Source organism: Oncorhynchus clarkii, chromosome 23 (genome assembly GCF_045791955.1).
Source record: "Oncorhynchus clarkii lewisi isolate Uvic-CL-2024 chromosome 23, UVic_Ocla_1.0, whole genome shotgun sequence".
NCBI classification, from domain to species: domain Eukaryota; kingdom Metazoa; phylum Chordata; class Actinopteri; order Salmoniformes; family Salmonidae; genus Oncorhynchus; species Oncorhynchus clarkii.
The window spans coordinates 39,336,904-39,352,863 of record NC_092169.1 but is presented as its reverse complement, the minus strand read 5'-3'; the positions used below and the strand labels follow the sequence as shown (position 1 = coordinate 39,352,863).

Below are 15,960 nucleotides of genomic sequence, written 5' to 3'. Positions count from 1 at the left end.
TAGAGCCTGTGGAATATGATTTCACCTTATTCCTATATTGTCCTTTTGCTCGTTTGATGACTCTGTGGAGGTCATAGCGGGCCTTCTTGTACTTATTCCTGTCTTCGGCCGTAGCATCAGGGTTGTCTGTGATAGCTCTGTGTGTGGTAGTCCTGTCCTTTAGTTTAGCACCAACTTCGGTGTTAATCCAGGGCTTTTGATTGGGGAAGCAGCGAACCTTCACCGTGGGTACAACGTCGCTGATGCATTTTGTATTGAAGCCAGTGACGGAGATGGTTAGGTCGTCGATGTTATCGGCAAAATCTCGAAACATATTCCAGTCAGCGCTAGCATAGCAGTCCTGTAGCTTACCCTCTGATTCTGGTGACCATTTCTCAACGGAGCGAATTGCTGGTACTTTGAGGGAGGGCCTTGTATCCTTGCTTGTGGGTCTAGGGCTTTATGGCCTTTAGTGTTGTTGGAGATGTGTTGATGGAAGTTGGGCATTAATTAAAATTGCCGGAAACCAGAAAGGCAGCCTCTGGGTGTAGGGTTTCCTTCTGGTTTATAGCCTTGTACAGTTATTAAGTGCCAGCTTATTATTTTTATTGTCCTGAGGTGGAATGTATACAGCAGTCACGATAAATAACAACTGAAAACTCCCTTGAGAGGTAGAAGGGTCGGCATTTGACCATCAGATATTCCAAGACGGGTGAACAGTGGGTTGACACTTCCACCTTGCTGGAATTAGGACACCAGTTGGAGTTGAGGAAGAGGCAAATACCTCCCCCCCTCGATTTCCCCGACTCCACTGTCCTGTCCGCCCGGTGAATGGAGAATCCATCGAGTTGGATAGCCGTGGAGGGTATCTTGTATGAGAGCCATGTTTCTGAAAAGCAAAGAGTATTGCAGTTCCGAGAGTCGCGTTGGTAGCCAATCCGTGATTAGAGATCCTCCATCTTATTATCGAGTGACTGTACATTAGCCAGTGGAATGGAGGGAAGAGGTGGCCGGTTTTCCCTTCGCCTTAATCTCACCAGGATCCACCCTCTCTTCTCTGTAACGCCGAAAAATGGGTTGGAATTACAGAGGGAGCCCAGGGCAGATGATTTGAAGTAGAAGCCGTAACTGGGGCAAGTAACTGCCGATCTGATGTTCAAAGTTCTTGTCAGTTGTAAGAAATAATAGAGGATACATTACAGGAAATAGAGTGAAAATAAAGGACAAAATAATCACAGAAAAGCTGTCTTGGGTCAGCCAGCCCACACCCACAAAAACGACATTCCTTATATTTAGGACTTACAGAAATACTGTTGCCTGAGATGAACCCTGTTGAGCTTCTTTATAAGAGGAACTGCTGCCTCTCTCGCTCTCTCGCTCTCGCTCTCGCTCTCTTACACACGCACACCATATTTATCACTCCATTGATTATGTCCTGACCCCCTCTCACCCTCAGCACATATTAATATGGACAAAGTCCCCATGTAGACTTATCACAGTGATGAATGACTCTACAACCCCCTCTTCTTACACACACACACACACACACACACATGATTACAAAGCAAATCCCCTAATGCCCTACACAGTGTTAAATTCCAGTGTTAGGTCATCATATTGATGGATGTGTTTTCTGGCTGTGCTCCACCTATGATAGCGTGATAAACTGATTAAACAAGCACAACGTTTATCACGGTTACCACAGTGATTACAACACACTAATGAAAAATGACAACACGCAAACACAGACGACACACACACACCACACACATCCCATATTTGTTTAATTACTGGAGCTGGCTGGTATGTGACAGGGTGTATTTTTTAATTAATGAATGAGTGTAGTATCATTAGTGTATTCCTTAATCTTTGAGAGAGAGACAGAGACAGAGAGAGAGAGAGAGTTTCTCTAGCAACTGGTCTCTTGGTGGCAGTACTTGTTGGCATCGGTGTTGGAGAGAGGAAAAAGGGGAAGGCTGTTATAGTAATTACATTAACTGTTGATTTTACATCATTCTACATCAACCAACTGCCCTTGTCCCCTCTTCACATACTCTCCTTCCAGTGAGGATGTGACTGAAGGCTATCGCTGGGTCTTAGGGACTGACTGGGGGTCAAAGGTTGAAAGGAGAGGTCAGGGGGTGATGGTGACAGACAGGTTAGGGCTGGGTGATGGAGAGTTGGTGTGTGGGATGGGAATGAGGGGTATGGGTAGGTTTGCAAAATTCCGAAAACTTTCCGTACGGATTCCAGGAATCCTCCAACCGGGATTTCAGAAAAACCAGGGAATTTATTGATGGTTCCCGGAATTTTGTAACCCTAGGTATGAGTGGTGTGGCAGTTTGTTAGGGGGAGTTTAGAGGGGTTCAGGAAGCTGGCTTCTCTGTAGATCCTGACTTCAGCAGGAAGCTGGCTTCGCTGTAGATCCTGACGTCAGCAGGAAGCTGCCTTCTCTGTAGATCCTGACTTCAGCAGGAAGCTGGCTTCTCTGTAGATCCTGACTTCAGCAGGAAGCTGGCTTCTCTGTAGATCCTGACTTCAGCAGGAAGCTGGCTTCTCTGTAGATCCTGACCTCAGCAGGAAGCTGCCTTCTCTGTAGATCCTGACCTCAGCAGGAAGCTGGCTTCTCTGTAGATCCTGACCTCAGCAGGAAGCTGGCTTCTCTGTCGATCCTGACCTCAGCTGGAAGCTGGCTTCTCTGTAGATCCTGACCTCAGCAGGAAGCTGGCTTCTCTGTCGATCCTGACCTCAGCAGGAAGCTGGCTTCTCTGTAGATCCTGACCTCAGCAGGAAGCTGGCTTCTCTGTAGATTCTGACTTCAGCAGATCAGTGTTACCTTTCTTTTTGTCTGACTGCCTGAGATGACAACTCAACCAGTTGGTATTTCTCTCAGGTTTCACATTACACATCCTATCTTCCCCTCTTTTCATGCTCCTCCTTTCCTCCATTCAATCCCTGCTTAATCCTCTCCTCTCCCTTCTCCCTTTACTCTGCTCCTTCCCCCTCCCTGCATCCATCCATCCCTGCCTCCCTCCTTTCTTCCTCCCTCCCTCCGTCATTTAATCCTCCCTCCCTCCCTTCCTTCTCCTTCCCTCCTCCTTCCCGCCTCCTTCCCTCTCTTTTCCTTGAAGGGAGACACTGAGCTCTGAGGGAATATAAGATTCACCTGCCTCAGACACCAGCTGCTCATAGTAGAGAGAGAGAGAGAGAGAGAGAGAGAGAGTGTGTGTGTGTGTGTGTGTGTGTGTGTGTGTGTGTGTGTGTGTGTGTGTGTGTGTGTGTGTGTGTGTGTGTGTGTGTGTGTGTGTGTGTGTGTGTGTGTGTGTGTGTGTGTGTCGAAAGATAGAAAGAGAAAAAGGGTAGTGGAGCAGTGGTGTTCAATAGAGGTGTTCATCCATCCAGCCCTGGAGCAGGGAGTGGTGGTGTTCAATAGAGGTGTTCATCCACCCAGCCCTGGAGCAGGGAGTGGTGGTGTTCAATAGAGGTGTTCATCTATCCAGCCCTGGAGCAGGGAGTGGTGGTGTTCAATAGAGGTGTTCATCCATCCAGCCCTGGAGCAGGGAGTGGTGGTGTTCAATAGAGGTGTTCATCTATCCTGCCCTGGAGCAGGGAGTGGTGGTGTTCAATAGAGGTGTTCATCCACCCAGCCCTGGAGCAGGGAGTGGTGGTGTTCAATAGAGGTGTTCATCTATCCAGCCCTGGAGCAGGGAGCGGTGGTGTTCAATGGAGGTGTTCATCTATCCAGCCCTGGAGCAGGGAGTGGTGATGTTCAATGGATGTGTTCATCTATCCTGCCCTGGAGCAGGGAGTGGTGGTGTTCAATAGAGGTGTTCATCCATCCAGCCCTGGAGCAGGGAGTGGTGGTGTTCAATAGAGGTGTTCATCTATCCTGCCCTGGAGCAGGGAGTGGTGGTGTTCAATAGAGGTGTTCATCCACCCAGCCCTGGAGCAGGGAGTGGTGGTGTTCAATAGAGGTGTTCATCTATCCAGCCCTGGAGCAGGGAGTGGTGGTGTTCAATAGAGGTGTTCATCTATCCAGCCCTGGAGCAGGGAGTGGTGGTGTTCAATAGAGGTGTTCATCTATCCAGCCCTGGAGCAGGGAGTGGTGATGTTCAATAGAGGTGTTCATCTATCCAGCCCTGGAGCAGGGAGTGGTGGTGTTCAATAGAGGTGTTCATCTATCCTGCCCTGGAGCAGGGAGTGGTGGTGTTCAATGGAGGTGTTCATCTATCCAGCCCTGGAGCAGGGAGTGGTGATGTTCAATAGAGGTGTTCATCTATCCTGCCCTGGAGCAGGGAGTGGTGGTGTTCAATAGAGGTGTTCATCTATCCAGCCCTGGAGCAGGGAGTGGTGGTGTTCAATGGAGGTGTTCATCTATCCAGCCCTGGAGCAGGGAGGGGTGATGTTCAATGGAGGTGTTCATCTATCCAGCCCTGGAGCAGGGAGTGGTGGTGTTCAATAGAGGTGTTCATCTATCCAGCCCTGGAGCAGGGAGTGGTGGTGTTCAATGGAGGTGTTCATCTATCCTGTCCTGGAGCAGGGAGTGGTGGTGTTCAATAGAGGTGTTCATCTATCCTGCCCTGGAGCAGGGAGTGGTGGTGTTCAATGGAGGTGTTCATCTATCCAGCCCTGGAGCAGGGAGTGGTGATGTTCAATGGAGGTGTTCATCTATCCAGCCCTGGAGCAGGGAGTGGTGGTGTTCAATGGAGGTGTTCATCTATCCAGCCCTGGAGCAGGGAGTGGTGATGTTCAATGGAGGTGTTCATCTATCCAGCCCTGGAGCAGGGAGTGGTGGTGTTCAATAGAGGTGTTCATCTATCCAGCCCTGGAGCAGGGAGTGGTGATGTTCAATGGAGGTGTTCATCTATCCAGCCCTGGAGCAGGGAGTGGTGATGTTCAATGGAGGTGTTCATCTATCCAGCCCTGGAGCAGGGAGTGGTGGTGTTCAATGGAGGTGTTCATCTATCCAGCCCTGGAGCAGGGAGTGGTGATGTTCAATGGAGGTGTTCATCTATCCAGCCCTGGAGCAGGGAGTGGTGGTGTTCAATAGAGGTGTTCATCTATCCAGCCCTGGAGCAGGGAGTGGTGATGTTCAATGGAGGTGTTCATCTATCCAGCCCTGGAGCAGGGAGTGGTGATGTTCAATGGAGGTGTTCATCTATCCTGCCCTGGAGCAGGGAGTGGTGGTGTTCAATAGAGGTGTTCATCTATCCTGCCCTGGAGCAGGGAGTGGTGGTGTTCAATGGAGGTGTTCATCTATCCAGCCCTGGAGCAGGGAGTGGTGATGTTCAATGGAGGTGTTCATATATCCTGCCCTGGAGCAGGGAGTGGTGGTGTTCAATAGAGGTGTTCATCTATCCTGCCCTGGAGCAGGGAGTGGTGGTGTTCAATAGAGGTGTTCATCCACCCAGCCCTGGAGCAGGGAGTGGTGGTGTTCAATAGAGGTGTTCATCTATCCAGCCCTGGAGCAGGGAGTGGTGGTGTTCAATAGAGGTGTTCATCTATCCAGCCCTGGAGCAGGGAGTGGTGGTGTTCAATAGAGGTGTTCATCTATCCAGCCCTGGAGCAGGGAGTGGTGATGTTCAATAGAGGTGTTCATCTATCCAGCCCTGGAGCAGGGAGTGGTGGTGTTCAATAGAGGTGTTCATCTATCCTGCCCTGGAGCAGGGAGTGGTGGTGTTCAATGGAGGTGTTCATCTATCCAGCCCTGGAGCAGGGAGTGGTGATGTTCAATAGAGGTGTTCATCTATCCTGCCCTGGAGCAGGGAGTGGTGGTGTTCAATAGAGGTGTTCATCTATCCAGCCCTGGAGCAGGGAGTGGTGGTGTTCAATGGAGGTGTTCATCTATCCAGCCCTGGAGCAGGGAGGGGTGATGTTCAATGGAGGTGTTCATCTATCCAGCCCTGGAGCAGGGAGTGGTGGTGTTCAATAGAGGTGTTCATCTATCCAGCCCTGGAGCAGGGAGTGGTGGTGTTCAATGGAGGTGTTCATCTATCCTGTCCTGGAGCAGGGAGTGGTGGTGTTCAATAGAGGTGTTCATCTATCCTGCCCTGGAGCAGGGAGTGGTGGTGTTCAATGGAGGTGTTCATCTATCCAGCCCTGGAGCAGGGAGTGGTGATGTTCAATGGAGGTGTTCATCTATCCAGCCCTGGAGCAGGGAGTGGTGGTGTTCAATGGAGGTGTTCATCTATCCAGCCCTGGAGCAGGGAGTGGTGATGTTCAATGGAGGTGTTCATCTATCCAGCCCTGGAGCAGGGAGTGGTGGTGTTCAATAGAGGTGTTCATCTATCCAGCCCTGGAGCAGGGAGTGGTGATGTTCAATGGAGGTGTTCATCTATCCAGCCCTGGAGCAGGGAGTGGTGATGTTCAATGGAGGTGTTCATCTATCCAGCCCTGGAGCAGGGAGTGGTGGTGTTCAATGGAGGTGTTCATCTATCCAGCCCTGGAGCAGGGAGTGGTGATGTTCAATGGAGGTGTTCATCTATCCAGCCCTGGAGCAGGGAGTGGTGGTGTTCAATAGAGGTGTTCATCTATCCAGCCCTGGAGCAGGGAGTGGTGATGTTCAATGGAGGTGTTCATCTATCCAGCCCTGGAGCAGGGAGTGGTGATGTTCAATGGAGGTGTTCATCTATCCTGCCCTGGAGCAGGGAGTGGTGGTGTTCAATAGAGGTGTTCATCTATCCTGCCCTGGAGCAGGGAGTGGTGGTGTTCAATGGAGGTGTTCATCTATCCAGCCCTGGAGCAGGGAGTGGTGATGTTCAATGGAGGTGTTCATATATCCTGCCCTGGAGCAGGGAGTGGTGGTGTTCAATAGAGGTGTTCATCTATCCTGCCCTGGAGCAGGGAGTGGTGGTGTTCAATAGAGGTGTTCATCTATCCTGCCCTGGAGCAGGGAGTGGTGGTGTTCAATAGAGGTGTTCATCTATCCAGCCCTGGAGCAGGGAGTGGTGATGTTCAATGGAGGTGTTCATATATCCTGCCCTGGAGCAGGGAGTGGTGGTGTTCAATAGAGGTGTTCATCTATCCTGCCCTGGAGCAGGGAGTGGTGGTGTTCAATAGAGGTGTTCATCTATCCTGCCCTGGAGCAGGGAGTGGTGGTGTTCAATAGAGGTGTTCATCCATACAGCCCTGGAGCTTAGGTCAATGGACAGACTCCCCCTGAGACTGCCTTGTCTCTCTCTCTCTCTCTCTTTCTCCCTCCAACTCTCACCTTCTTGCCACCCTTCTCTCTCTGTTTTTCAGCCATTTTTCTCTTTTTCTTGTGGTTATTCATCAGGGTCTCATAGTCACACTCCTCTTGGATATTTCAGAGTTTACCGACAGAAGGCTTTCTCTTCCAAACACAGCATCCGCACTGGAGAGGAACCACCCACCCCCCCCCCCCCTCTCTACTCATGAAAGGCTAGACAGAGACAAGGAGGAAAAGGGAGAAAGTAAAAGAGCTCTTGTGAGAGGTATAGAGGGCAGAAAGACCAGATGACCTGTTATCGTTTCTTTGATCTCCTTTGTTTTTTGTTTGTTTGTTTCTAAAATCCAACTCTCTCTTCTTTGTGTTTTTCAGGGCGGAGGATTATGAAGCAGATGGGAGCGGAGAGAAGCGGAGGAAGACGATGACTAATCATGGCTTCCTCACGAGGAGGAGAGGTCGTCCCAGCCTGAGCTCCCGACTAGCACGGAGGGTGACCCAGCTGAAGCAGAAGGTTGTGGCCCAGAGAGGTGCACCATCAGGGGGCATGCACCGTCGCAGACGGGACCCCAGACCTGGAGCCCACGCAAACTGCAGAGAGAGTGGCACAGGTAAAACAAACACACGTTAACCTTGTACCACATACACTCCCTGACACTAACACACCCATCTCTCCATGTTCACCCAGCAGCGGATACTTCCAGTAACCAGCAGGACTGGGTGCCCAATCAGGGGGTGAGGAGAAGGAGAAGGAGTGGTCGACCAAGGGTCAAACTGGGCGGACCTTCGACCAGAGTCCTCCGCAGAGGAGGTGTGGCCTCTGTGAAGCAGGAAATGAATGAGGGGAAGAGCAACAGCGAGTGCTCAGGCCAGGGTAAGTTACGTCTCAGTGAGATGTCTCCCGGCTGTGTGTGTGTGTGTTTGTTAGAGAGTGAGATGTCTTCAATCACGGTGGCCTCCTCTCACTTCCCGGCTCGTCTGTCACACCATTAAAACCATTAATGGCTGCCCACTGGCATGCTGCCCCACAAAACCACACTGTAACGTGAACCCCAATATCGCCTCTTTTAGAATGTCACACCCCTGTCGCCCCTCCTGCACCCCCTCAAACCAACCAGTAGAGACGCAATGTCCCCCCTTCCCCAATAATCTCAAATTGATGTGGCCCTATTGTGTACGTCCTGTGTGTGCGTGTGTGTGAGAGAGTGTTGACGAGAACGTTGTGTAAATGTCAAGTGTGTCAGCGACGTCTCGACACCCGACACGACCCCTTTAGTCATCCACACACAGCTGCCAATAAAGATCTGATCTGTGAGTGTGTATGAGTGTGTGTGTGCTTGCATGCGCGTGTGCGTAATTGAGTGTGTGTGCATGCATTTGTGTCTGTGTGTGTGTACTGATGTTTGTCTGTCCATGAGAAAGACAGGACCATTGGGTTTCCTTGACCGCAGTTATTGAAAAGGTCATAGATTTCTGGGTGGCCAACTGACCATAGTAGTGTGTTCTACAGTATATACAAACAGTGTGTGTGTATACACACACACACACACACACACACACACACACACACACACACACACACACACACACACACACACACACACACAGTGGGGAGAACAAGTATTTGATACACTGCCGATTTTGCAGGTTTTCCTACTTACAAAGCATGTAGAGGTCTGTAATTGTTATCATAGGTACACTTCAACTGTGAGAGACGGAATCTAAAACAAAAATCCAGAAAATCACATTGTATGATTTTTAAGTAATTAATTTGCATTTTATTGCATGACATAAGTATTTGATACATCAGAAAAGCAGAACTTAATACTTGGTACAGAAACCTGTTTGCAATTACAGAGATCATACGTTTCCTGTAGTTCTTGACCAGGTTTGCACACACTGCAGCAGGGATTTTGGCCCACTCCTCCATACAGACCTTCTCCAGATCCTTCAGGTTTCGGGGCTGTGGCTGGGCAATACGGACTTTCAGCTCCCTCCAAAGATTTTCTATTGGGTTCAGGTCTGGAGACTGGCTAGGCCACTCCAGGACCTTGAGATACTTCTTACGGAGCCACTCCTTAGTTGCCCTGGCTGTGTGTTTCGGGTCGTTGTCATGCTGGAAGACCCAGCCACGACCCATCTTCAATGGTCTTACTGAGGGAAGGAGGTTGTTGGCCAAGATCTCGCGATACATGGCCCCATCCATCCTCCCCTCAATACGGTGCAGTCGTCCTGTCCCCTTTGCAGAAAAGCATCCCCAAAGAATGATGTTTCCACCTCCATGCTTCACGGTTGGGATGGTGTTCTTGGGGTTGTACTCATCCTTCTTCATCTTCTTCTTCCAAACACGGCGAGTGGAGTTTAGACCAAAAAGCTCTATTTTTGTCTCATCAGACCACATGACCTTCTCCCATTCCTCCTCTGGATCATCCAGATGGTCATTGATAAACTTCAGACGGGCCTGGACACGCGTTGGCTTGAGCATGGGGACCTTGCGTGCGCTGCAGGGTTTTAATCCATGACGGCGTAGTGTGTTACTAATGGTTTTCTTTGAGGCTGTGGTCCCAGCTCTCTTCAGGTCATTGACCAGGTCCTGCCGTGTAGTTCTGGGCTGATCCCTCACCTTCCTCATGATCATTGATGCCCGACGAGGTGAGATCTTGCATGGAGCCCCAGACCGAGGGTGATTGACAGTCATCTTGAACTTCTTCCATTTTCTAATAATTGCGCCAACAGTTGTTGCCTTCTCACCAAGCTGCTTGCCTATATTCCTGTAGCCCATCCCAGCCTTGTGCATGTCTACAATTTTATCCCTGATGTCCTTACACAGCTTTCTGGTCTTGGCCATTGTGGAGAGGTTGGAGTCTGTTCGATTGAGTGTGTGGACAGGTGTCTTTTATACAGGTAACGAGTTCAAACAGGTGCAGTTAATACAGGTAATGAGTGGAGAACAGGAGGGCTTCTTAACCTGTAGTGGCGCGCAGCCCGTGAACGGGCCCGTTATCATCATCTGACACTAATTAGCATAACGCAACAGACATTAATCTTCCTAGAAAATATTCCTATTCATGAAAATCACAAGATATATTGGAACACAGCTTAGCCTTTTGTTAATCACCCTGTCATCTCAGATTTTCAAAATATGCTTTACAGCCAACGCTAGACAAGCATTTGTGTAAGTTTATCATAGCCTAGCATAGCATTATGCCTTGCTAGCGGCAGGCAAACTTGTCACGGAAAACAGAAAAGCAATCAAATTAAATCGTTTACCTTTGAACTTCGGATGTTTTCACTCACGAGACTCCCAGGTAGACAGCCAAAGTTCATTTTTTCCCAAAATATTATTTTTGTATGTGAAATAGCTCCGTTTGTTCTTCACGTTTGGCTGAGAAATCGCCCAGATATTGCGGTCACCACAACAGCGAAAAATATTCCAAATTAGCTCCATAATATCGACAGAAAAATGGCAAACGTTGTTTAGAATCCATCCTCAAGGTGTTTTTCTAATATCTATTCGATAATATATCCGTCGGGGCAATTCCTTTTTCTCTAGGACCGATTGGAGTAATGGCTACCTCTGCACTTTACGCGAGAATCTCTCTCGGAGCCACCATGTGACCACTTACGCAATGTGCCCCCATACTATGTCACAATGCTGTAGACACCTTGGGGAATATGTAGAAAGCGTAAGCTCGTTGATGGTACATTCACAGCCCTATAGGGAGTCATTGGAACGCAGCGCTTCCAAAACCTGGGGCACTTCCGGATTGGATTTCTCAGGCTTTCGCCTGCAACATCAGTTCTGTTATACTCACAGACAATATCTTCTACAGTTTTGGAAACGTTAGAGTGTTTTCTATCCAAAGCTGTCAATTATATGCATATTCTAGCATCTTTTCCTGACAAAATATCCCGTTTAAAACGGGAACATTTTTTTTCTCCAAAAATGAAAATACTGCCCCCTAACACCAAGAGGTTAAAGAAAAACTAACAGGTCTGTGATAGCCGGAATTCTTACTGGTTGGTAGGTGATCAAATCATACAAATCAAATCAAAAAATCATACAATGTGATTTTCTGCATTTTTGTTTTAGATTCCATCTCTCACAGTTGAAGTGTACCTATGATTAAAATTACAGACCTCTACATGCTTTGTAAGTAGGAAAACCTGCATTCCCGGCAGTGTATCAAATACTTGTTCTCCCCACTGTGCTGTGTGATACCCACTGTGGTGTCTTCCCTGCTAATCTGTACTGTGTGATAATTTGTGTGGTGTCTTCACTGCTTAAATGTCCTGTGTTATTTATATTTATGTATATATATATATATATATACACACACAGTTTGTCTTCACTGCTTATATGTGCTGTGTGATAGTTTGTGTGGTGTCTTCACTGCTTATCTGTGCTGTGAGGTGTTTTCACTGCTTATCTGTGCTGTGTGATTGTTTGTGTGGTGTCTTCCCTGCTTATCTGTGCTGTGTGATAGTTTGTGTGGTGTCTTCACTGCTTATCTGTGCTGTGTGATAGTTTGTGTGGTGTTTTCACTGCTTATCTGTCCTGTGTGATAGTTTGTGTGATAGTTTGTGTGGTGTCTTCCTTGCTTATCTGTGCTGTGTGGTGTCTTCACTGCTTATCTGTGCTGTGTGATAGTTTGTGTGGTGTTTTCACTGCTTATCTGTCCTGTGTGATAGTTTGTGTGATAGTTTGTGTGGTGTCTTCCTTTCTTATCTGTGCTGTGTGGTGTCCTCACTGATTATCTGTGCTGTGTGATAGTTTGTGTGGTGTTTTCACTGCTTATCTGTGCTGTGTGATAGTTTGTGTGGTGTCTTCGCTGCTTATCTGTGCTGTGTGATAGTTTGTGTGGTGTCTTCGCTGCTTATCTGTGCTGTGTGATAGTTTGTGTGGTGTTTTCACTGCTTATCTGTGCTGTGTGATAGTTTGCGTGGTGTCTTCACTGCTTATCTGTGCTGTGTGATAGTTTGTGTGGTGTTTTCACTGCTTATCTGTGCTGTGTGATAGTTTGTGTGGTGTTTTCACTGCTTATCTGTCCTGTGTGATAGTTTGTGTGATAGTTTGTGTGGTGTCTTCCTTGCTTATCTGTGCTGTGTGGTGTCCTCACTGCTTATCTGTGCTGTGTGAGAGTTTGTGTGGTGTCTTCACTGCTTATCTGTGCTGTGTGATAGTTTGTGTGGTGTCTTCGCTGCTTATCTGTGCTGTGTGATAGTTTGTGTGGTGTCTTCACTGCTTGTTTGTGTGGTGTCTTCACTGCTTATCTGTGCTGTGTGATAGTTTGTGTGGTGTTTTCACTGCTTATCTGTCCTGTGTGATAGTTTGTGTGATAGTTTGTGTGGTGTCTTCCTTGCTTATCTGTGCTGTGTGGTGTCTTCCCTGCTTATCTGTGCTGTGTGATAGTTTGTGTGGTGTCTTCCCTGCTTATCTGTCCTGTGTGATAGTTTGTGTGGTGTCTTCCCTGCTTAGTTTGTGTGGTGTCTTCCCTGCTTAGTTTGTGTGGTGTCTTAGTTTGTGTGGTGTCTTCCCTGCTTATCTGTGCTGTGTGATAGTTTGTGTTGTGTCTTCCCTGCTTAATTGTGAAGTGTGATAGTTTGTGTGGTGTCTTCACTGCTTATCTGTCCTGTGTGATAGTTTGTGTGATAGTTTGTGTGGTGTCTTCCCTGCTTAGTTTGTGTGGTGTCTTCCCTGCTTATCTGTCCTGTGTGATAGTTTGTGTGGTGTCTTCCCTGCTTATCTGTCCTGTGATAGTTTGTGTGATAGTTTGTGTGGTGTCTTCCCTGCTTATCTGTCCTGTGATAGTTTGTGTGATAGTTTGTGTGGTGTCTTCCCTGCTTATCTGTCCTGTGTGATAGTTTGTGTGGTGTCTTCACTGCTTATCTGTGCTGTGTGGTGTTTTCACTGCTTATCTGTGCTGTTTGATAGTTTGTGTGATGTCTTCACTGCTTATCTGTGTGGTGTCTTCCCTGCTTATCTGTGCTGTGTGATAGTTTGTGTGGTGTCTTCCCTGCTTATCTGTGCTGTGTGATAGTTTGTGTGGTGTCTTAGTTTGTGTGGTGTCTTCACTGCTTATCTGTGCTGTGTGATAGTTTGTGTGGTGTCTTCACTGCTTATCTGTGCTGTGTGATAGTTTGTGTGGTGTCTTCGCTGCTTATCTGTGCTGTGTGATAGTTTGTGTGGTGTCTTCACTGCTTGTTTGTGTGGTGTCTTCCCTGCTTATCTGTGCTGTGTGATAGTTTGTGTGGTGTCTTCACTGCTTATCTGTGCTGTGTGATAGTTTGTGTGGTGTCTTCCCTGCTTAGTTTGTGTGGTGTCTTCCCTGCTTAGTTTGTGTGGTGTCTTAGTTTGTGTGGTGTCTTCCCTGCTTATCTGTGCTGTGTGATAGTTTGTGTGGTGTCTTCCCTGCTTATCTGTGCTGTGTGATAGTTTGTGTGGTGTCTTCCCTGCTTAATTGTGATGTGTGATAGTTTGTGTGGTGTCTTCACTGCTTATCTGTCCTGTGTGATAGTTTGTGTGATAGTTTGTGTGGTGTCTTCCCTGCTTAGTTTGTGTGGTGTCTTCCCTGCTTATCTGTCTTGTGTGGTGTCTTCCCTGCTTATCTGTCCTGTGATAGTTTGTGTGATAGTTTGTGTGGTGTCTTCCCTGCTTATCTGTCCTGTGTGATAGTTTGTGTGGTGTTTTCACTGCTTATCTGTGCTGTGTGGTGTTTTCACTGCTTATCTGTGCTGTTTGATTGTTTGTGTGGTGTCTTCCCTGCTTATCTGTGCTGTGTGATAGTTTGTGTGATGTCTTCACTGCTTATCTGTGTTGTGTCTTCCCTGCTTATCTGTGCTGTGTGATAGTTTGTGTGGTGTCTTCCCTGCTTATCTGTGCTGTGTGATAGTTTGTGTGGTGTCTTAGTTTGTGTGGTGTCTTCACTGCTTATCTGTGCTGTGTGATAGTTTGTGTGGTGTCTTCACTGCTTATCTGTGCTGTGTGATAGTTTGTGTGGTGTCTTCACTGCTTGTTTGTGTGGTGTCTTCCCTGCTTATCTGTCCTGTGTGATAGTTTGTGTGGTGTTTTCACTGCTTATCTGTGCTGTGTGATAGTTTGTGTGGTGTTTTCACTGCTTATCTGTGCTGTGTGATAGTTTGTGTGGTGTTTTCACTGCTTATCTGTGCTGTGTGATAGTTTGTGTGGTGTCTTCACTGCTTATCTGTGCTGTGTGATAGTTTGTGTGGTGTTTTCACTGCTTATCTGTGCTGTGTGATAGTTTGTGTGGTGTTTTCACTGCTTATCTGTCCTGTGTGATAGTTTGTGTGATAGTTTGTGTGGTGTCTTCCTTGCTTATCTGTGCTGTGTGGTGTCTTCCCTGCTTATCTGTGCTGTGTGATAGTTTGTGTGGTGTCTTCCCTGCTTATCTGTCCTGTGTGATAGTTTGTGTGGTGTCTTCCCTGCTTAGTTTGTGTGGTGTCTTCCCCGCTTAGTTTGTGTGGTGTCTTAGTTTGTGTGGTGTCTTCCCTGCTTATCTGTGCTGTGTGATAGTTTGTGTGGTGTCTTCCCTGCTTAATTGTATTGTGTGATAGTTTGTGTGGTGTCTTCACTGCTTATCTGTCCTGTGTGATAGTTTGTGTGATAGTTTGTGTGGTGTCTTCCCTGCTTAGTTTGTGTGGTGTCTTCCCTGCTTATCTGTCCTGTGTGATAGTTTGTGTGGTGTCTTCCCTGCTTATCTGTCCTGTGATAGTTTGTGTGATAGTTTGTGTGGTGTCTTCCCTGCTTATCTGTCCTGTTTGATAGTTTGTGTGGTGTCTTCCCTGCTTAGTTTGTGTGGTGTCTTCCCTGCGTATCTGTGCTGTGTGGTGTCTTCCCTGCTTATCTGTGCTGTGTGATAGTTTGTGTGGTGTCTTCCCTGCTTATCTGTGCTGTGTGATAGTTTGTGTGGTGTCTTCCCTGCTTATCTGTCCTGTGTGATAGTTTGTTGCCTAAAGGGTAAAGGCCACTGAGTTATTTTAAGATATAGCTACTCTACACTGTCACCAGACAGAGCCTGAAATTGAGATGGTCGTGCCACAACTGATCTCCAAATAGTTTCTAATGTATTATATTATATTGATCCCTTGATCCCACAGAGGAGGAAGAAGAGAGGCGCTATGACAGTGACGAAGGACTCAATGACGTAAATACAACGATACCATCCTCCAAAGACACGCCAACAAACTCTTCTGTGACTGGCCCAGCCGCTAAGCTCCAAGCCAATCAGAAAGCCAGGAGCAAGGAGGAGAGGCAAGGTGATGATGTGAGCATGCCCAGTGTGGCACTGAGGAGGAGAGGAGCCCCCTGCAGGCCAGGCCCTGCTACTGTAGATGGGAGATGCCCAGAGCTCCAGGAGCCACAAGGGGCTAGGAGAGAACCTGTACCCAGTTGGAGAGTCTCGTTAGTGGGCAACAGCCTCCAGGACAGCAGGGGGGTCCAGGGACCAGTGGCGGAGGCAAAGAGGAAGATCTCGGGACAACAAAACTTTCTGGGAAAGGTGAGGTGGGAGAATGGAAGGACCCGTGGGGGGGGGGGGGGGTCTCTAGGTTAATCAAAAATGGCGTCCTCCTCTGTTAAAATCTCCCTGAACTACTTGAGACAGTTAAGATGCACGTGTTACGGTGTCTAACTTGCTACATGGTGATCATGATCATTGTCTATAATACTAACCTGTCCTTTGTGGTTTTTCCAGAGGAGGGGCTGCTGGCTAGAGACTGAGACTCCGAGAGAGGACACCACCAGGGGCAAGAGGAGCAGGAAGAAGCAGGTGGGG

At 48.0% G+C, this 15,960-nt stretch overlaps 1 protein-coding gene across 3 annotated transcripts in view; it reads left to right on the top strand.

The window, feature by feature from the left end:
• Positions 1–15,960, top strand: part of LOC139382005 (BAH and coiled-coil domain-containing protein 1-like) — a 118,717-nt gene that overhangs the window by 83,865 nt on the left and 18,892 nt on the right. For all 3 annotated transcript variants that reach the window (XM_071125912.1, XM_071125914.1, XM_071125913.1), the window contains exons 13-16: positions 7,541–7,776; positions 7,857–8,039; positions 15,284–15,684; positions 15,880–15,954. In XM_071125912.1, coding sequence (XP_070982013.1) covers positions 7,541–7,776; positions 7,857–8,039; positions 15,284–15,684; positions 15,880–15,954 — 895 coding nt within the window. The remainder of the gene's footprint in view (positions 1–7,540; positions 7,777–7,856; positions 8,040–15,283; positions 15,685–15,879; positions 15,955–15,960) is intronic.